The 20,506-nt window shown below is 32.3% G+C and overlaps 6 protein-coding genes across 6 annotated transcripts in view; 4 read left to right on the top strand and 2 right to left on the bottom strand.

The window, feature by feature from the left end:
- Positions 1-64: 64 nt before the first annotated feature.
- Positions 65-2,693, bottom strand: LOC108572377 (dystrophin-related protein 2-like). Its single transcript, XM_017934613.1, has 10 exons — positions 2,594-2,693; positions 2,282-2,489; positions 1,956-2,199; positions 1,783-1,894; positions 1,548-1,714; positions 1,375-1,490; positions 1,072-1,294; positions 671-995; positions 253-552; positions 65-186 (listed from the first exon to the last, which is right to left on the bottom strand). Exons 1-10 carry the CDS (start codon positions 2,691-2,693, stop codon positions 65-67), a joined length of 1,917 nt encoding a protein of 638 aa, XP_017790102.1.
- A 921-nt stretch (positions 2,694-3,614) lies between these two features.
- On the top strand, positions 3,615-5,731 carry LOC108572204 (serine/threonine-protein kinase RIO1). Its single transcript, XM_017934406.1, has 5 exons — positions 3,615-3,756; positions 3,828-4,867; positions 4,948-5,159; positions 5,268-5,555; positions 5,630-5,731. Exons 1-5 carry the CDS (start codon positions 3,701-3,703, stop codon positions 5,729-5,731), a joined length of 1,698 nt encoding a protein of 565 aa, XP_017789895.1. The 5' UTR covers positions 3,615-3,700.
- A 307-nt stretch (positions 5,732-6,038) lies between these two features.
- On the top strand, positions 6,039-7,255 carry LOC108571813 (DNA repair protein XRCC3-like). The gene is made up of 5 exons (XM_017933958.1): positions 6,039-6,123; positions 6,251-6,448; positions 6,568-6,698; positions 6,770-6,979; positions 7,046-7,255. Exons 1-5 carry the CDS (start codon positions 6,108-6,110, stop codon positions 7,253-7,255), a joined length of 765 nt encoding a protein of 254 aa, XP_017789447.1. The 5' UTR covers positions 6,039-6,107.
- A 39-nt stretch (positions 7,256-7,294) lies between these two features.
- On the bottom strand, positions 7,295-8,370 carry LOC108572894 (RNA pseudouridylate synthase domain-containing protein 1-like). Its single transcript, XM_017935228.1, has 4 exons — positions 8,167-8,370; positions 7,857-8,100; positions 7,513-7,789; positions 7,295-7,445 (listed from the first exon to the last, which is right to left on the bottom strand). Exons 1-4 carry the CDS (start codon positions 8,368-8,370, stop codon positions 7,295-7,297), a joined length of 876 nt encoding a protein of 291 aa, XP_017790717.1.
- A 446-nt stretch (positions 8,371-8,816) lies between these two features.
- On the top strand, positions 8,817-19,292 carry LOC108572883 (E3 SUMO-protein ligase RanBP2-like). Its single transcript, XM_017935217.1, has 11 exons — positions 8,817-9,007; positions 9,467-9,692; positions 9,775-9,951; positions 10,038-10,350; positions 10,436-15,105; positions 15,160-16,884; positions 16,961-17,191; positions 17,285-17,629; positions 18,501-18,913; positions 19,000-19,125; positions 19,198-19,292. The coding sequence occupies exons 1-11, from the start codon at positions 8,936-8,938 to the stop codon at positions 19,255-19,257; spliced, it is 8,358 nt and encodes a 2,785-aa protein (XP_017790706.1). The 5' UTR covers positions 8,817-8,935; the 3' UTR covers positions 19,258-19,292.
- A 586-nt stretch (positions 19,293-19,878) lies between these two features.
- LOC108571802 (3-ketoacyl-CoA thiolase, mitochondrial) overlaps positions 19,879-20,506 on the top strand; it is a 2,449-nt gene continuing 1,821 nt past the window's right edge. Inside the window, exon 1 of the mRNA XM_017933947.1 lies at positions 19,879-19,897. Within this exon, the coding sequence (XP_017789436.1) occupies positions 19,879-19,897 (19 nt within the window). The remainder of the gene's footprint in view (positions 19,898-20,506) is intronic.

Here is a 20,506-nt window from a genome sequence, read left to right as displayed (position 1 = left end):
AGATATTTATTTTGTAAATATTTACGTTGGTATTCCAAAATACTAATAATAATTAATAACTTTGTTACACAATAGTAGTAAGTTTACTCTTGCGAGATTCCATACCTTGAATGAGTCCTGTTAATAAATCTTCCATTTCTGTTGTAGCACGTTTTAATTTGCAGTTATCATTAGCAACATAAGAATCTAAAATAATAATTTATCCACAAATATTTCTATAAAGAAACAATCGTTTAAAATGTAGTAACTTACCATCAAGTAAATGGTCATCAGTAACCATATTTTGTAATCTGTCTAGTATGTCATTTAGATCTCCTTGAATATTTTGCAAACTACTATGTTGTGAATGTTTATCAGGTCTTTGTAGAGAAGATGGTGTATTATCTCTATGAATACCTATGAGAGAATCAGAGATTACTAAAGGCGATTCATTTTCGGTATTAGTTGTCATAGTTTTCATAGTATATTTTTCTTCCTTGCAGTCAGAATCATTAGAACCCAACCACTGAGAAAAACCGCTATCAGAAGGGTTTATTTCTGATCTCTTTGTACCTAATAATTAAAAGTTCGTATACATGAATAAAAGAAGGTACAAATCTTTTTTTTTTTATGTTAGCACTCTATAAATATTTTATTTCTCAAAGCAATAAGAATTAAGAATATAACGTACCTCCGATCCATGTACTCAGTTCTATTCGAGTAGGTTCTAGTACGTTACTAAAACCTAAACTGGTAGATGCTTCTCCGGAGTCAACGATAACATCATGATTTTCCCCGCTGATACAATCTCCAGTTGGATTAAAATTATTTGATTGTAATAAGTCTGTATCATTTACATCCGAAATTTGTTCTGTATTTTCTTGACGAATAATCGGGCTTAACTCAAAATTGATAGGTAAAGCTGTTAATCTCGATGAAAGAGGAGGAACCATTGGCGTGCTTTGCATATGGTTAATTACTTGGGGCATACAAATTCTCTCAGCAAATAAATATTTCTGAAAATAATTGAAAAAAACATTTTACTTCTTTTTTCAAATATTTATAATAATAAATTATCGAATAATGATATACTTTTAATAACTTTAAACGTTGTAATTGCGATTCAATCATAGCTCTATGACGATGAAGTCTCTCTGCTTTAGTACCCTGTATATCAAGCAATTCAATTTGTAATTGTTTGTTTTCTTCTTCTAAATGAGTAATTATACTTTGTAGTTCTTTTTGTGGATCACTTAGAACACGTCTCTTCATTGTACTTCTTATTGATTCACAATCAGCATGCATTATTTCACTACTATAATAAATGTTTAAAAGAGAAATGTAGAATTTATAAAATAGGTTTGTGCATTTACAATATTTTTTATAACTAATTACCTGTTTACATGTGGAGTTTGATCATCAATATTTAATCCAATGGATCTAGCAGGACACAATCTCAATTTATTTCTGATTAATTCAATAATTAACTTTGTTACTTCTCGATTTGAGGTCTGAAACAAATGTTACATATATTATTTTATAAAAAAAAGTTAGATATGATAACATACCTTGGTACAAAATTCACGAATTGGATGCTTTAGTTTATGTTTTCCTGATGTTTTACCATATAAGAAACAATGTTGGCATTGATGATATGCTGTACACTTTAAACATGTGTATCGTGGTCCTTGAATTGGTGTTGTTTTGCAGGAGGAACATCTAACATTATGTACAACTAAACAAAACGCAATATTAATTATTAATAAATAACATTAATTACTTTAAAATGTAATAGATACATACTATGTTCTGCAGATTTCATGCGATTAAATGTTGTTATCCAAACAAGTAAAGGAGGTTCTTGTATGATCCATGTTGCAAATTCGGATTCAGTAACTCCAAGACATCCTTGAGACTATTACAAAATATTATCAATTATTCATTTGCCATATAATAAAAATTTTATTCAATCATACCTTTGCAAAACATTTATCAATGTGTGATTGAATATTTTGAGGTCCATATACTGCATTTTCACCAAGCATTTCCGTAATTTTACAAATATTTGTTAATAATGTATGTAAGCTAGTTTTAGATAAGCATGCATTGTGATCAGCCAATTGTTGATAAAGGTATCCATACTTTTCTTGTAATTTTCCAGAGCTAATTAGTATTAAGGCAACTTTCACAGAAAATACAGAAACATTTCCAGCACATTGTCTAGAATATTTAAAATACTTATAGTAGTATATTACAATTTTAGTCAACAAATTTAAATAGAAATATATTTATAATAACATACTTATCAAATGCAGTTAAAATATAATTCAAGGCTAGTTTTGTTGCAAGATCAATATCAAAATTGGTATTATTTTCTTTACATGCAGCAAAATAGATATCAGAAAGAACATCTTCAATTTCACTTGGATCTAAATTTACACAATTTTCTGTAATTGAAAGTCTATGACGTTCAAAAACTCCAGCAATCAATTCCAGTTGAACATAGTGCACTATAACAAATGCATATTGTTATTAATTACATATACACATAACAAAAATATTACAATATACTAATTGCTGATATCTATATAAAATGAAAATATATTAAACTCACTACTAAGTTCCTTGTGCAAAATTTGCATTTTTGCTGCAGTTCTATAAGATGTATAACGAATAACATTGCATTGTTCTATAGAATGTATAATACTTTGCATTTTTAAATATTTATAACTTCAAATTACTACCTGTAAGAAAAAAGAGAGTAAAACCCAACAAAATACTACTTTTCATGTAAGATTGTAAGATGTTTGATAAATATTTATTTATTTCTTACGCTCTTAAAAGTAATGGTGGTTGTCAATTTAATTAAAATAAGTTTTAAATGACATTATAGTCCTTTATGTTTACAACTGTATAGAATTCCTACAGCTTTTTACCACAGAAGTATAATACTTATTTTTAACAGTCATGCTTTTAAATATATTTATACAAAAACAAAAGCTTATAAGACCTGAAAAATCTTACATCATTTACATTGTTAACAATTTCATGTAAAATTACAGTGTACAAATTTTATCGTTATAATAGATTGGATTATTGAAAAATATAATGTGATATTTTATTATATTTTCTTTATTTTATAATGTATCCAATTTCAATTTCCTAATTTAAAAACAAGAGAAGAACTAGTACATTGTTACATTCCACGACACGTACTTCTATTATTCTATTTTACTTAAACATTATTAAAAATATAATCATAATTGGGTGAAAATTATACTAAATATCTTACTCTCTGTCATCGCAATGTAATTTTACAATTTAAATACTGGTACATGTAAACAAAATATTTTCACACGTTAGTCATAGATAATACAAATTATAGAAAGCATAGCTTTCATTGTGTTTAAAAATTGATAACAGTTAAAGCAATGAAAGTTCGTTAAAAAAATGTTATATCAATTTCAAGTAACAGATAAAACTGTAAAAAATTTTAAATTATATTTACAATTATAAATACATAACAATTTGTAATTGATAATATCAAAATAAGCTACGTATTCTAGATTAAGCATTTGTCCTATCATTTGAAAATGGCCTTAATGTAAGTAAAATCTAACCTAACTGTTGCTAAAACATAAAAAAACGTGATTTTCACATTCTATTTTTTGCGTATTTATTAATATTTTAAAGAAAGTGAATATAAAGAAAGAGTTTTATCATGTACGAACATAACGAACAAGGTCAATTCAGTGATGCAGATGACACTGAGAAACCGTATGTATACTATTTAATTATATTTTTTTAAATAACATATAAATTTAATAATGATTGTAATTTTATTAAAGGCTGAATACGTGTAAAGGATGGCCACTATTTTATTGTGAACTTTCTAAAGACATAAGTAATTTGTATGTTTCAAATAGTGAAGAAAGAGAAGATGATGAGAATGATGATAATGATGATAATGATGATAATTTAGAAGATGATGATTTCATCTGGGATGAAGATCGAAGCAGAACTGGTTCAAAAGATATTGTTAAGAATATTCAAACAAAAAATGTTAATGCTCAGAGTATTTCCAATAAGATTAGTAATTATCAACCATCAGATAAATTATTTCGTCGTTATTCTAACAAAATTAATATTGAAAAATATGAGGGTCCATCTTTGCCAGAACATGCAGCAAATATTTTAATTGAAAATGATAAGCGTGTGGAAAAGGATAGGCTACGAATAAAAGACAAACATGATCGTGCAACTGTTGAACAAGTTTTAGATCCACGTACAAGAATGATATTATTTAAACTGTTAAATCAAGGTATAATTGCAGAAATTAATGGCTGCATTTCAACAGGCAAAGAAGCTAATGTTTATCATGCAATTTCAAAGACAGGAGTAGAATTTGCAATAAAAATATATAAAACATCAATTTTACAATTTAAGGATAGAGACAAATATGTCACTGGTGAATTTCGTTTTCGTCATGGTTACTGTCGCCATAATCCGCGCAAAATGGTACGGACATGGGCTGAAAAAGAATTTAGAAATTTAATACGTCTTCAGCAAGGAGGAGTAAATGCTCCAAAACCAATTTTACTACGTAGCCATGTACTATTAATGGATTTCATAGGCACCAATGGCTGGCCATCACCAAAACTAAAAGATGTTGTTCTTACTGCTTCTAAACCAAGAAAATTATACAGAGAGTGTATTGAAACAATGTGGAAACTATATAATAAATGCAAGCTTGTTCATGCTGATTTAAGTGAATATAATATACTATATTATGATGGATCTCTTATAATAATAGATGTATCTCAGGCAGTTGAACATGACCACCCTATGGCTCTTGAATTTCTTAGGAAAGATTGTACAAATATTACTGGTAAATAAAAGTTGAAAAGATATTTTACAAAAAGTTCAGAATTAACATTTATCAAATTATTTGAACTTAATTCATTTCAGAGTTCTTTAAGAAAAATGATGTAGGAGTGATGACTATCAAGGCATTATTTGACTTTATAACAGATCCAACAATAACTGAGGAGAATATGGATAAATATTTAGATACAATATCAGCGCAGATGGCACAACAAAGCGGAGAAAATGTTGATCCTAAACAACAAATAGAAGAACAAGTGTTTAAACAAGCCTACATACCTCAAAATTTAACACAGGTAATGTTAAGGAACAAGAAATATTCATGCATATAATGATTCACATACATGAACAGGTATACGTATATTAATTTTCACAGGTATACATTTTAATATAAGCATGTTTAGGTCATTGATATTGAGCGCGACATCAAACTTGCTAAATCTGGGAAAGAGGATTTAATATATAAAACTCTAGTTGGTTTAAAAGGAGACTTATCCAAGCCCGTTGATACTCCTGAAATTCTAGCCGAAGTTTCTAAGAAAACTGTTAATTTAGGCGAGAAAGATGATTCATCTGAAGAAACTGATGATTCTGAGGAAGATCAAAATAGTGAAGAAGAAAATGTAGTCGAAAATGAGTCAAATTTTGTGAATTCGGCTCGACCTCGAAATGAGAGTAGAGATAGTAAAAAAGTAATCTGATCATTTCATACAGTTTCCCGAGATGTTGTAAGATATAATATATAATAAAGTACATTTAATTTCAGGCACGGAAAAAAGCCGTAAAGGAACAACAAGCAGAAAATAGGAAAACTAAAATAAAAAAACATATAAAGAAGAGAAAAGAAAAAATCTTAAAAAAGAAATAATAGTTAAAATATTATTAGAAGACATTCTTAAGAGAGATACAAAGAATTGTTCAAGAGAACAATTCGATTTTTGTATTTTAATTTTCGAAAATTTGAAAGGAAAATTTCTCCCATTTAATAAAGTAATTAAGAACGACCTATTTTCTACATATTCCCATAAATAGTAAATAAAATTTTATAAAACTAAGCGTTCATTTTAATTCCAATTCGAATATTTTAAAGCACTGCCATCTATTGTTAGCAATGTAAGACTTACTTTTGACTAGTTACTTTTAACAAGAAATGACTCTTAGATTGAATAATTGAATGATCAAACATATATCATTAAAGAACTGAATATTCAACAAATACATTTGGAATAAAAAGGATAAAAACAATGGAAAACTACTTTGGTATTATAAAAGAATTTTCCTTTTACGATACTCATAATACACAATACAGTATAGATATCTAAAATTTAATTTTGTCGTCTATTACAATAGTAATAAATGAATGTATTTATTTTATTAATAAAATCAGAAAACGCAAAAACAGTAAAGGAACGTGAAAAATTTCTCACAACTGGTTGTTTGAAGTTTGATGCACTACTTCAAGGTGGTATCACTACTCGCGGGATTACACAAATTTACGGAGCTGCAAGTACCGGAAAAACTCAATTAGCTTTACAATTATGCTTGACAGTACAGTTACCTGAAACAGAGGGTGGTTTTGCTGCTGGTACTTCGCGATTTTAATGTTTTATATAATGACAAATAAACGTTAACGTTTCTTTTTTGTATAAAGTAAAAAAAAATTTTAATAGATTATTTTCTAAGTATATCTAATAACTAACTTAGGTGCTGTATACATTTGTACCGAATCTATTTTTCCATCACGAAGATTACAAGAATTGATACAAAAATTAGAAGTTACTAAAAAGTATGGAATAAATGGTGACTTAGTATTTGTGGAACATATTTCAACTATTGTAATTATCATTTATTTCTTAAGTCAACTTAATAATTTGCCAGTATAATATGTGGCTTTTTATTTTTATAGGAGGAATTAGAAGTATGCTTGCTTCATAGAATTCCAATATTAATGTCTGTACAAAAGATAGGATTAATAATTGTAGATTCAATTGCTGCTCCATATAGAGTAGAAGATTGGAAAGAAGAATCTTCTAATAGAGCAAAGAGTTTGAGAATAGTAGGACAACAGTTGCATAAGTTATGTGAAAGTCATATCTGTATACTTTGTATCAATCAGGTAATTTTTTCATACAGTATATAGTAATTGAATTTTACGAATACTCTACAGAAAATTTAAATACAGGTAACAACAGCTATACATAATAATGTGCTTCATGATAATTTGAGTATACGACCAGCACTAGGAGCAACTTGGTTAAGCATGGTAACAAATTCCATAGAGTTTTATAGAGTAGACTCCCTGAGATATGCTTCTATCAGATTATCATCAAGTTTACCAGAAATAACTATTCCATTTGAAGTACAAGGCTCTGGAGTTAAAGCAATAGGTTGAATAGAACCAGTGGAAATAAAAAAACTTCAGATGTATATTTTATTGCATGAGATTATAAATATCAGAAAATAGATCTTCATCCAATACTTTAACAATACTTGTAGGTGACCATTGATTTCTTGGATCAGAAGTTAGAAAAGGATCTGTACTTCTCACATCTAGATTTTCAATATCATTATTCAATATCAACCTTAAAAAATAATAGAATATGAATATAACTATATACAGTATACCAATTTTATTTATAAATATAATACCTGAAAGAATGTAAAAATGTTCTATAAGGTTCTGTGTCTTTTCTTTCACTATATGTATAATCTCCTATCACTGTATGGCCAATATATGAACAATGTACTCTTAATTGATGCCTTCTACCTGTACCAGGGCACAATAATACTTTTGTAGCTGGTTTTCCATTTCTAAAACCTCTTTCCAACACTACAAGGACTGTATAAGATTTTCTTGGTTTTTCACAGAATATACTATCATTGATACACATTTTATGGTTTCCTTTCTTTTCCCTTACATCAATTCCTATTAAAATAATATTACTGTTCATAGTCTTCTAAATTATTATTAACGTTTTTATTTAATTACTAACCAATTGCTTTATCTATAATAAGATAAGGTTCATTAATATGTCCATGAAGTAGTGCCAAATAAAATTTTTTGGCAGTTCTTGATTCAAATGCATTTGAAGCAGCACGAGCTGCTTTTTTGTTTAATGCAATACATATAATACCACTAGTCACATAATCTAATCTATGCACAAAATGAAATTCATGAAATAAATTTGGATTAGCTAAATTTGGTACGAGTTTCTTTAATTCAAATTGTAGTGTATCCTAAAAGTTTAAACATTTATAAAAATGGCAAATAGTACTTCTAATTTACAAATATTCCTTTCATACCTTTTTTTCAGGATTATTACTATTAATGAACATGTCATATGGCTTAAAAACTACCAAAAACTGTTCACTATGATGCAATACATCTACATCATTTTTGTATTCAATTTTAGAACTTCTTATATACAATTTTAATAATTTCTTCAATATTTGTGTAATTTTAAAAATAATTACACTACAACTGTAAAATACTTTATTTATACCCATTTTATGTAACATTATTTTTTATATGTATTCTTTTGCATTGTATAAACAAAACATAAGATATATTTTTAGAACAGATGTATGTAAACACTATTCTTTAGATAAAAAATTGATAAACATTGACTATGATATCTATGATTCGGTGCAGTTAAATTTCTTATATTGGCAGTCTGTTTTATGAGCAGATATTTTGAATTTTGCTTAGAGCTTCATACTGATTGCAATTAATGGTGCAACATTCATTTTTAATGCAAGACAGTTCTTACGAGTTATGTCAAATTCGATACAATAAATATGATTTTTGAACAGTATTTAAATAATTATTATGTTGTAACTATTTTTTGCAGAACGTTATATTTTATACAATTCAAAAAAATATTTTAGAGGGCAGCACCTAACTTAGTATTCCTGATTTCGATGAGACCGTTTGAAAGTGATTTGTGGTGCGGGGGAAGTCTTATCGTGAAGTTCATACCATATAACGGTGGTTCTATTTTCATTTTAATCAAATATTGATCATTAATTCTCTTGGTGATTGTTAGAAAAAGCTTCACACTTTCTTCCGAAAATGTTTCGAATGAAGAAGGATGTTGACCGACACGTGAAAGACATTTTTGTTAAACTTAAAAGCTCAGAGGAGGTAAGGTTATTTTTCAAAGAAAAAGTCGTTATTACTAGCACTACCAAATACTTTTGTTAATTTATTATATTTACTAAGTCGTTGTTTTTATTTTTTCATTATAATTCTATCGATATTTTTAACGAATTTTTTGTACATATTACCACGTTACATTTCTATCTAATGTCAAGTGTATCACACGGTACTGAAGGCCTTGACTCGGTTCTGAAAACGACGTGTACATGCATATGTATTAACCTGTATGTCCGGTGTAGCGGCTTTTTATAGATCAAACAGAAAAACTAATTCTTTTTTCAAAAAATCTTATTTTTTGAAAAAATACGATTTTTATATTTAATCGACAATTTTTCAATGACATCAGTTGTAAAAACGACGTTTTTTTATTTGTCTCTGTCCTTCACACTTCTATTATTTGTAAACATGTATTTTAATATGTATAATTTTTATTTCAATTTGTAGAAAAATCTTCGGTGTTACAATATTGCAAAGTTATATTACCAAGTTGGAGACTATGAATCTGCAAAAAAGTATGTTTCTAATTATTTGGAAATAAGAGATAAATCTGCAGGAGCTCATAAATTATTAGGTCAAGCTCTTGAAGCTTTAGGGCAGAAAGAAGAAGCTTTTACACAATACAAGATATCTCTTGAATTAGAACCAAAGCAATATGATCTTGTTTTAAGGGGTATATTTTATATTTCAAATCTGTTGTTCCATATTTAAAATTCATACATTTCCTTTATATTTCATAATGTTCTTTATTTTAGTATGTGGATTATTATCTGACATGGATATTAATATAGATGTAAATAAAATTAAATATTGGGTAGAAAGAGCTGACCAGAAATTTCCACATCATCCAATAGTGTTTGAGTTGAAGGAAAAACTGTTAACTTCAGGGACATCAAGTGGTAATGATGATGATTTGGAAAAACTTATTACCTGTAAGTAGTCACTACCTATTTTATAATCATTTGATTTTGTATAATTTAAGTGATACTTCAAAATATTTGTAATGTAAATTTTTTAGCTGAATTATCAGTAAGACAAACAGATGTGAATTTACAAGTTAAGCTACTCAAGCACTATATGGGAAATCATAGGCTTGAAGATGCCTACAACCAAGCACTTGGAATAGAAACAACACACAGTAACAGGAATAATATTATTTGGTATCAGTCATTAAGTGAATTGCTTGTGAAATATAAAGAGAGTGATCAGTCAGATTGGACATTCTGGATATTTTATATTTCTGTGCTAGAAAGATATGCAGCACTCTGTCTTAAAGAACAGGGTAACATTGTTAAAAAAAGTATATCAGATGTTACACAGGCAATATTTAAGTAAGTTCTGTACTTATATGTTATTATAATATGATGCGCAATAGTGTACCTACATATATTTAACGTTAATTAATTTATATTGCAGCTTGGATCAAAGCTTAACTGAATTTCAAGAAATCTACTTTTCTAATCATCCTGCTTTTGTTGAACAGATGTTATTACATATGTGGGCTCAGTTACACTTTCACTTAGCATGTTTAGTTTTACGAAAAACTAAAGCAGGAGAAGATAGTTGGTCTGAAGCAGGAAGGTTATGTGGACCTCTTTTGCTAACTGCATTAAACATAACACCTATAAATCCCACTGCTGTATGGACTATGCATTTGAAAGATCGGTTTAAAAATCAAGTACACGTATGGTATAGAGAAGGATCATACAGATGTAGTCAGGCTGGTCATGTACTTCAAGATTACGCACGAGATAACACTAAAGCATTACTGGATAAAATTGGCAAATTTTGTACAAGTTCATGGCGGGAGCGGGTGTACCAGAGAATTTTTATTGGTAGATTATATTACGATGGTAAAAAAACATCATATTTTGCAAATTCTTCAATTCCAAGTCTAACATTACGTTTATGTACGTTTAATGAATTAAAACGATTTGATGAAATATCGGAAGAAGTATGGCCAGATTCGTTGCACCATCAAGTTTGGCTTGGTTTAAGAACTCGACCTCATAATTCGCAAAATAAAGACAACGGGCCTCATCCAAATCAAACGTCACGCGTGTTTTGCGAACTACAATTTTCCGTTTATAACCTGCATCAGGCAGCACCCGATAGTTTAAGTCGTCTCGATGTCGACGCATTTTTAAATGCAGCTATTTTTTGTGCTTCTTCAGTAATTGAAGAGCAACAATTAAGGGGGCTCTCAAATCCCGAAAGATTGCCCACATTACCGGCAGATCTGACTAATACTCTTTGTACATGCGCTCAAGAACAATGGTGGTGGTATGCTTATAAAGTATATTCCATGGATAAGCAAAAACCGCTTGACGAAGATCTTGGGGAATTGAGACTAGAATTACAGAGGGGTTTAGAAGTAGTTCGTTGTCTCGGAAACCACGGATTACATCCGATTCTTTTAGTTCATTTAGCACGAATATTTCATTATAGGGCAGAAAAGTTGAAAGAGACTAATCCAGAAAGTAGCGATATACCAGATTTAGAAGCACGATACGAAATGTATTGGTCAGCTGCGATACCGCTTCTCGAAAGATTGCAAAATAATCAAGTTATACGTGTAACGAATTCCAAATATTTCAATTATCAAGGAAAGGATATGAACAATGCGGAATTAATTAAAGCTCTGGAAGAGGGTAAATTACTCCTCGCTCAGCGATATGTACGAGACAAACAATACGAAAAAGCGATCGACGCTTTACAGGCACTAAAATGTCCAGAGGCTTCGTTCCAACAAGGCCAGATGTATGAAAAACTTGCAGACGAGATTTTTAATTCTATACCTAAGGAAAGTTTAACATCTGAAATGAGATCGCAACATATAATTATGCTTTCCAAAGCAAGAGAATGTTTTTATCTAACGTTGGATCGTTTACGTAGCCCAGGAACAAATCCAAGACATCCGTTGAATTTGGAACTCTCCACGCATATTACCGACATCGAAAATAAATTGAAAAGGATCGACCCAGATCTCTCACGGGGTGATTTAAGTAGAAACGAGTGCGACGGAATGTCAGAAGAAAGTTACTCCTCTGCTCATAGTGCTGTCGATCAAGCAGTTACAAACACAGTATTGCCAACGTTGACAGAATTAAGTACTTCGATTAATATTCTCAGTACACCGCAAAAAAATGTTCATCGTACACCGAAACAGTCTAGCACTCCGTACAAACCGCAACATCAAGAGATATTAGATTTATCACGGAATCGTTCTGAGGCACGCCCAAGTCCCGAACGTCTCGATGCTCAAATTCGCTCAATAAATCAAATAATCCATTCAAAGGACAGTATGATACAGTCAATAACAGAACAAAATAAAGCTATATTAGATATGAACAAAACGGTAATGGAAAAGGTCGAGAAGCTGGCGAAAGAAGTGGCAGAACTACGAAAAGAAATTCAAAAGCAGCGTACGCAGACAGTTAACGTTAATCCGAATTTGGAAGAAGATTTATGCGTATTGAACGAAGATGATTACAACGACTTGAATTATAACGCAAGTCAGACTGGTCCTGTGTCCTCAATATCTGGGAATATGTTTCAATCCTCTCACGGACATCCCTATTCTCAATTGGTATATCCTTCGGCTACCTTCCAAGGATATTACCCATCGTTTAGCGATCCGAACGCGCAACCCATTCCTTCTTTGTATCCTCCAAACGTGTATTCCATGCCGGTATTATATCCTAATGCCAGAACGAAAATAGCCGATAACATTCTTCAACAGGGCCTATTTATGCCACCGGCAAATCAACCATTGCAAATTCCACTTCAAAAAGTAGAAACGTCGAAACCCGAGGCAATTATAAAAGATGCACTCGTGAACAAAATGCCCCCAGTTAACGTTGCCATTACTACCTCTGATACTCTTCCGACTACAGTACCGGTTGTTCAACCAACTCTTAGCGTAACGATACCTCCTCATTTCAGACAAGGAAACACTTCAACACCGGTTCAACACGCAGAATCAGTTATTCCTCATTCTTATCAAATTTCTATGCCATCTCAAGCTACTATACCGACAACGGTCAATTTACTACCATTATCGAATATTCTCACAACGACACCCGCGAATATTTCCATGTCGGATACAACGAAGCAAGATGCTATCATTTGTTCGACCGAATCTACAAACAGTTCGGATCCTGATCACGATCCTATGCCAGATTTTGTTCCTGTTATACCATTACCCGCAGAAGTGAAAGTTACTACCGGAGAAGAGGGTCAAGAGACGTTGTTCTGCGCAAGAGCGAAACTTTATCGTTACGTAGAGAGCGAGTGGAAAGAACGTGGTACCGGTGATGTTAAACTACTTAAAAATGAAGAAGGAAAGGTTCGCTTGCTTATGCGTAGGGAACATGTATTAAAAGTATGCGCTAATCATTACCTCGTGCCAGATATGGAATTAACTGCTAAGTCAAATAACGAAAATGCATGGTTCTGGGCTGCGAATGACTTTGCCGACGGAGAATTAAAATTAGAAAAGTTCTGCATTAAGTTCAAAACCGTTGAAGAAGGCCTGTCGTTTAAGGAGCATTTCGATAAAGCTAAAGCAAGTCTCCCTTCTCAGATCTCTGACAAAGTAGTCGAAAATACCAATAAAACGTCGAGCAAAGCTGTGCCGCCAGCTAATGCTAAGAAATCAGATAAGGCAAAATCCGTTCAGTTTGGTACTGGACAAAGTGTTGTCCAGAAACAACCTGCCGAAGTAACAACAACTACAGAAACTGCTACATCGGAGAAAGTAAAAACTGCTGCTACAGCCGCAACAGTTGTCGGTGGATTTTCGTTCACAACAACGCCAATTATTCAAAAAGTAGCCACTACCGAACCTGCAAAAGTTCCTACTAAACCGGAAGTCAGTCCTTTCGCTGGTTTCACGTTTAACAAGAGTGTGACAACCGGTGACAGTTTTGTCACCACGACACAGAAAAACACGACCGCTGGAACTACTACCGCTGCATCTCAGTTTACCTTTTCATTTACAAAGACAGCTACACCGTTGCAATCGGGAGCTACAACAGTACCAACTACTGCTAGCATTCACACTACACCAATATCAAGACCTCACGCTCCTGCACCGAGTGTTTCAGCACCTGCTGTTGTTGGAGTTCAAGATACAGATGCATTTGCCTTACAAACTGAACAAGAAGATATAGTACTGTTCAGCGAAAAGATAACTCTTCAGTGCTATACCATCGACACGAAACAATGGGAGAACAGAGGTATTGGAGAAATGAAAGTTCTGTGGAAGTCAAAGACAAATAAGATCCATTTGTTAATGGTAGACGAGAACAGTTCGAAGGTTTGCTACAATTACAACGTTCTAGCTAATGTGCCGTTTAGTTTCAAAAGCGGTAGCAATACGACTGTCTATTGGGATATTCCATACGAGTCAGGTAATAAAACGGGAATGTTAACGTATGCGGCAACATTTAAAACGGCTGCTCAAGCATGGCAATTTAATAATACGATCGTTAGTAACCAGCAAAAGATGGTGAAAGATTGTATTATCCGGGAAAATTTGACGAAACAAGAAGCCCCACCACAAGCTGCCCAACCAAGTAAAACTCAGTGTTCCTTGTCTGAGATGTTTAAGCCACCAGCAGGCTCGTGGGAATGCAACGTTTGCTACACGAGAAACGATGCAACGAAAATGAAATGTGTGGCCTGTGAAACACCATGTCCCTCTGCTACCAATAAATCAAGTACTTGTTCAACTAAAGCCGACCAGAGTCAAATACCGCTTGCGCAAATGTTTAAACCACCCCGTGGTTCGTGGAAATGTAAATGTTGCGATATAGTAAACGCGGCTGAGACTAATTACTGTGTAGCCTGTGACACACCAAAAGACCCATCTCTTCCGCCTAAGCCGAAAACTGATGGTTTCAAGATCAGCGCAACTACCACCGGTGTTACACCCACATTCACATTTGGTATTCCCCAAGATACCACCAAGAAAGGTACAACTGGATTTTCATTCCGTTTATCATCCTCTAACGATGTTTCTACGGACTCGAAATCTGGCTCTCCGGCAGTTACAGAATCTGATACAAAAGCTGATACGACAGGCGCGAAGTTCGTGCTTGGAATGCAACAAAGACCAAGCACACCGACTAACAAAGATTCCTCGTTCGTTTTTGGATCGCCAGGAAAATCGTTTGGATTTAATTTCGTGTCAAAATCATCGCCAACAAAGTCTGGCGGTGAAGAGAACAGCGAGGAAGAGGTAGTGGAGAGCGATGATATCCACTTCTCACCGATAATCCCGTTGCCGGATAAAATAGAAGTTAAAACAGGCGAAGAGGACGAAGAAGTTCTGTACAGTCACAGAGCAAAATTGTTCAGATACGACAGGAATGTGAGTGAATGGAAAGAACGTGGTTTGGGAGACATCAAATTGTTACGGCACAATGAAACAGGCAAACTGAGGCTGGTAATGAGACGTGAACAGACATTAAAGCTCTGCTTGAATCATTTCGTTCTTCCAAACTTGAAATGGAAGCGAAAAGATGAAAAGACGTGGACGTGGAATGCTGCTGATTACAGCGATGGAGAAATCCAACATATCCTCGTAGCTTGTCGCTTCAAAACGTCCGATATCGCAAAAGATTTCAAAAATACAGTTGAAGATGCAATGAAGAACATTTCACAGGTTGAGAAAACGCCCGAAAAGGACATCGAAGTTTTATACGAAATGAAAGTATCACCTGAGGAGAAACAAGCGGCATTGAATTTACAGCTTCCAGAAAACTTTTACGCGTACAGACAAAAGCCAGATTGTCCTGGATGTAGAGGCTGCAAAGAGCCAAGTGAACCATTGTTCCAGGATGGGGCAGATTCCGGAAGAGCAGCGTCGAAAGCAGTTGTAGAGAATCAAAAGCCGCCAACCGGTACACCTGCAATCTCATTCCTTCCAAAATCTACTAACTTAAGTAGCTCGAATAACGAAGTCACGGCCACTGTTCAAACACCTGTTTCAAGTATTGGGACTGGTGTGCATAGTACAAACACCGCACAATTTACAACAAACACTGTTCCTGTAACAACTGTATCGACTATATCATTTGGAAATACCGACTCAACGAACAATGAGAAAACTGGTTTTTCATTTGTGATGCCACAAACTCAATTTAGTACAAATGAGACGCAGAAATCTGCGACCGATAAGCAAAATACTTTAACATCCGAGAACTTGAAGATTTGCAGTCCTATTATTTCTCAAACACCAGCAACAACAGCCACGTCGTTTTCATTCATGTCACCAACATCTACAACATCTGTAACGTCCATATTCGGAGCGGCTAAGGCAGATAATATCGGAAAGAATATTTTTGGCGGAGCGTCGAAGAAAGAGGCTCCTGTGATAATTAAGCCTAGTTCGCTCAATATCGATGCAAACAATACTGAATCAGTATTTTCGAATAGCTTCGGTACTCAACCAAAAACAACTACAAGTACTGCGATCTCGACCGTATTCGATACTGCTACTCCTGTTTTCGGATCTTCTATGTTAAAAACTACTTCTGAAAGTACCACCGACGTTGGTACCGCATCTGTGTCCGTAACGACGACAACCGCAATGAGTGTGTTTGATACGTCTGTTAAATCGACTAATTCAGTATTTACCAATACTACGGCATTCACATTTAATCCATTCTTCGGCGCGCGTGTAAATACACCTTCCTTTACAACTTCCAATCCTACGACCACTAATGCTTTCGAAACAATAACACCAGCGGCAAGTGAACCACAAAAAGAGAAAGAGGGCGAACCCGCCTTTTTCCCGTCAACAGACGTAGACTTTTCAACTTTAGCTGCTAAAAGTTCTCAGCCAGTTTTCAAAACAGGTATGTCCTTCCGTACCCGTTCCGCCTATGTAACAACAGCAATTAAAAGGAACTAAAAGACTGATTTCTCTTGTAGATCCAAATTTCTCGTTTGCCGGTGCTGGGGCGGCTGTATTTGGTTCTAAATCGCACGCGGCTGCTAATAAATCCGCACAGAAATCGAAAGAAAGCACAGAGGAAAAGAAAGAGGAGAATGAAAATGAAGAGGGCGTTCAAGGTGATGCTGATTATGATCCTCATTTCGAACCTATTATACCTCTTCCTGATGTCGTCGAAGTACGCACTGGTGAAGAAGACGAAGAGAAAGGTATAAATTAAGTTTAATTGTCTTAAAAAAGAAAAAAAAAAGAAAAGAAATTTGTTTATCTGTAAATGATTGCGTACGTGTTGTTTGTTACAGTATTTTGTGAAAGAGCTAAATTGTACAGATACGATAACGCGGCACGTGAATGGAAAGAAAGGGGTATTGGAGAAATGAAAATTTTACATCATGTTGAACGTGGCACTTATAGATTACTATTGCGACGAGAACAAGTTTATAAAGTAGTGTGCAACTTCTTGCTTACACCAGACATCAGCTTCAGTCTACTCTGCTCGTCGGATCGTGCTTGGATGTGGGCAGGCATGAATTATATTGAAGAAAAGCCAAGTTTAGAGAAGTTAGCAGTTAGATTTAAGAATCCAGAACTGGCAACACATTTCAAGCGTACTATCGACAAAATCCAACAAACACTAAGCGAAGGCAGTAAGGAATAAGATGAAAATCTCTTTTTTTTTTTTTTATAACGCTTTCCCCAATTTATGATTCTTGCTTCTGGCTGCATGGTACATGTACACCCACTATATGTTACACGCATACTTTATAAAACGTATATTTTTTTTATTGTTAAACATATTAATGTAGCTTTATTTATACTATTAGAATGTAATACTATTTAAGATAATTATAATTTACGACCAATTAGGTTACAAAAAGAAAAGAAAATCGTACAGAGATCGATTCTAAAAAATATTTCACTAAAAGTGTCATTGTTCATAAATGTTATGTTTCCTCAAAATATTTTTTGATTTTATGCTAATTATGTGATATGTAATGGTAATATTCATTCTTAATACAAACGTGTGAAGTTATTTTATTCAGTTATAATTAATTTCGTCTAGTTTTTATATTTATAATCAAAAGAAAATAAAAATTGCAAGGCACGTAACGTAACTGTTTTATATTTCGTGTAAAGTAGAGTTTTATTATTAAATCAGTACTCTTGTAAAAAATTTACAATTAAACGTGGATCTTTTGTCAATGATTTTTGAATTTCTACTGGTATTTATTCCAGTTATATAAAATAAGTTGTATAAATATATACTTTAATTGAAAAACAATTGAATAAAATGATATGATACAAAATATAATCGAAACCTTTTTTACCAATTAAAATCAAATTTGTTTTGGTACTAAACGTGTTCCGTAAACAATTGAAATTCATCTATGGGTATTTTTATAAGGTAATCTTATAGTACTAATAACAAGTAAGCTTACATCAAATTTCCCTTGCATCTTGCATGTCTATCATTTATGTTAATTAAAACTGACTGTTAAATACTGCTGTTATGTTTTTGAGAAAAAAGTACAGAGGATAGCCCGGTAGTAGAAGAACCGGAGGATGACGAAAATGAAGAAGCAGACGAAGTAGAAGATAAAGATGAAGAAGAGGATGTCAAAGAGGGAGAAGTGGAGGAAGAAGAGGAAGTCAAAGAGGGAGAAGTGGAGGGAGAAGAGGAAGAAGAAGAAGAAGAAGAAGAAGAAGAAGATGAGGAATATGACGATGACGAGAAGTTTATTACTTTTGAAAGAAGAGTTATGTTCCTTACTAAGAAAAGTGATGAAAGTGATTGGAACCCTGTAGTAGTGGGAAATTTAATTATTTATTTTGACTTTAAGATCTTTGGCAAAAAAAATATAATATTAAAAGCCGAAAAAACAGATGAAATTATAAGCAACACGATTACTACTATCGACACTAAAATCGAGGTAAACAAATATTAAAATTATAACATTATCTGACAGCGAAATCAAAGTGGATTTGAACTAATGCCGGTCATATGTGTATTATGAAGGTTAACGGAAGACAATGCGTTTGGACGGCAATCGATTATGCCTTAATACCACCAACGACGCGTACTTTATGTGCAATTTTTTCATCAGTCCAAGACGCACAGGAAATGTACACGTCCTTGCAAGAAGTAAGTCAAAATCTGTATAGAATTATGAAGAAATATTAATAACGACTGATTATTGTCATTTAATTTTAACAGGAAGTGTGCATGAAGTATGCATATCAGGCAGACATGAATGAACCATTTTACAAAGAATAAATTAAAATGATTCTTCATATTCCTTGTAATAAAGTATTGTATTTCTTGTAAACATAAATCATTTCATTTTAATCCAATTTCAATTAATAGGATAAGCCATTTTCAATTCCACCCGTTCTTGCGGATATAATTGTGTAATGAATGATTGTACAAATTATTTAGGAATTCATGAAAGCAAGTACATTTTCATGAATTTCGATGCGTTTCGCTTATAAAAAAATATATGCAATGATAGATCAAAATATTTGATTAATAAAACAGGACATATTGATTATATTGGATGTATTACATATTTAACTATAAGTTTACGTTCAACATATAATATTTAAAAAAACTTTACTCGTATTTATAAAATTATTTATTATAATAAAAATGCGTGCATATTCTCAGACGCAATTTCTTTAATTGACCACTTTAAAAATAAAAATTAATGTCTGCAACGGGTAGTGAAGCTACTTGCGACGTTACTGAAATCATCCATTTTCTTTGGTTGATAACGAGCTATAAGACTACATATATTATAAACGCACAGTGGTATACATATTGTAAACTTAACTACATATTGTAGTTGTATAATAAACTCTAGTTTAAATTTTTGTTATAACAAAATTTTATTCTACCATGTCTGTTGTAACGAAAGGTATGTAAAATTTATTGTATTAAAATAAAAGCTTTATAGACATATACTATACTTTTATATATTTATCATAATGACAAAGCATCATGTTAAGTTATTTACATGTTAAGTTTCTTTCAAACTTATCACCTATTTTGTGCCATGTTTTAGATAATAAAAAATAAAAAAGTTAACAGGAAAAACGAATTATGTATCTAAACACTTTTAAATGTTCATTAAGTATACAAGGGTTATAAACAAACACAAAATATTTATAATTTTTGCAATACAAATATCGAAAAAATAAAATTTGTATTTAAATTTATGTAATGCTAAAAAAATTATTAGTTAAACATACAAAGCATTTTTGACTGTACTAAAATAAAATAGTATGTTAATTTAAAAGAAGAAATGTATTTTCATTTCAAAGTCCATAGTTTTATTTGCCTTTCATTATCATATTTGTTATGATATAATTTTTATAAGACGTTTTGCAAATATTTCTTTCAACCTTTGAACCTAGATTTGGTATATATACATCAGTGGTACTCATCCAATGTAACATAAAATAAATGATTATTAAATTTACATTACAGTATTGAATTTTATTATTTCAGCATATGAAAGAATTAT

This window comes from Habropoda laboriosa, unplaced genomic scaffold (genome assembly GCF_001263275.1).
Source record: "Habropoda laboriosa isolate 0110345459 unplaced genomic scaffold, ASM126327v1 scaffold34, whole genome shotgun sequence".
Taxonomy (NCBI): domain Eukaryota; kingdom Metazoa; phylum Arthropoda; class Insecta; order Hymenoptera; family Apidae; genus Habropoda; species Habropoda laboriosa.
This window is presented reverse-complemented; position numbering and strand designations above follow the sequence as displayed.

Coding starts and splice junctions, on each gene's coding strand:
- LOC108572204 (XM_017934406.1), top strand. CDS start 3,701: ATGTACGAACATAACGAACAAGGTCAATTCAGTGATGCAGATGACACT. Junction 3,757..3,827: donor GCAGATGACACTGAGAAACC/GTATGTATACTA, acceptor ATTTTATTAAAG/GCTGAATACGTGTAAAGGAT. Junction 4,868..4,947: donor AGATTGTACAAATATTACTG/GTAAATAAAAGT, acceptor AATTCATTTCAG/AGTTCTTTAAGAAAAATGAT.
- LOC108572883 (XM_017935217.1), top strand. CDS start 8,936: ATGTTTCGAATGAAGAAGGATGTTGACCGACACGTGAAAGACATTTTT. Junction 9,693..9,774: donor ATATGATCTTGTTTTAAGGG/GTATATTTTATA, acceptor TCTTTATTTTAG/TATGTGGATTATTATCTGAC. Junction 10,351..10,435: donor GTTACACAGGCAATATTTAA/GTAAGTTCTGTA, acceptor TTTATATTGCAG/CTTGGATCAAAGCTTAACTG.
- LOC108572377 (XM_017934613.1), bottom strand. CDS start 2,693: ATGCAAAGTATTATACATTCTATAGAACAATGCAATGTTATTCGTTAT. Junction 553..670: donor ACTGAGTACATGGATCGGAG/GTACGTTATATT, acceptor TTTAATTATTAG/GTACAAAGAGATCAGAAATA. Junction 187..252: donor TGATGACCATTTACTTGATG/GTAAGTTACTAC, acceptor TTATTATTTTAG/ATTCTTATGTTGCTAATGAT.
- LOC108571813 (XM_017933958.1), top strand. Junction 6,699..6,769: donor TGGAACATATTTCAACTATT/GTAATTATCATT, acceptor TTATTTTTATAG/GAGGAATTAGAAGTATGCTT. Junction 6,980..7,045: donor GTATACTTTGTATCAATCAG/GTAATTTTTTCA, acceptor ATTTAAATACAG/GTAACAACAGCTATACATAA.
- LOC108572894 (XM_017935228.1), bottom strand. CDS start 8,370: ATGGGTATAAATAAAGTATTTTACAGTTGTAGTGTAATTATTTTTAAA. Junction 8,101..8,166: donor GTAATAATCCTGAAAAAAAG/GTATGAAAGGAA, acceptor TTAAACTTTTAG/GATACACTACAATTTGAATT. Junction 7,446..7,512: donor ACATTTTTACATTCTTTCAG/GTATTATATTTA, acceptor TTATTTTTTAAG/GTTGATATTGAATAATGATA.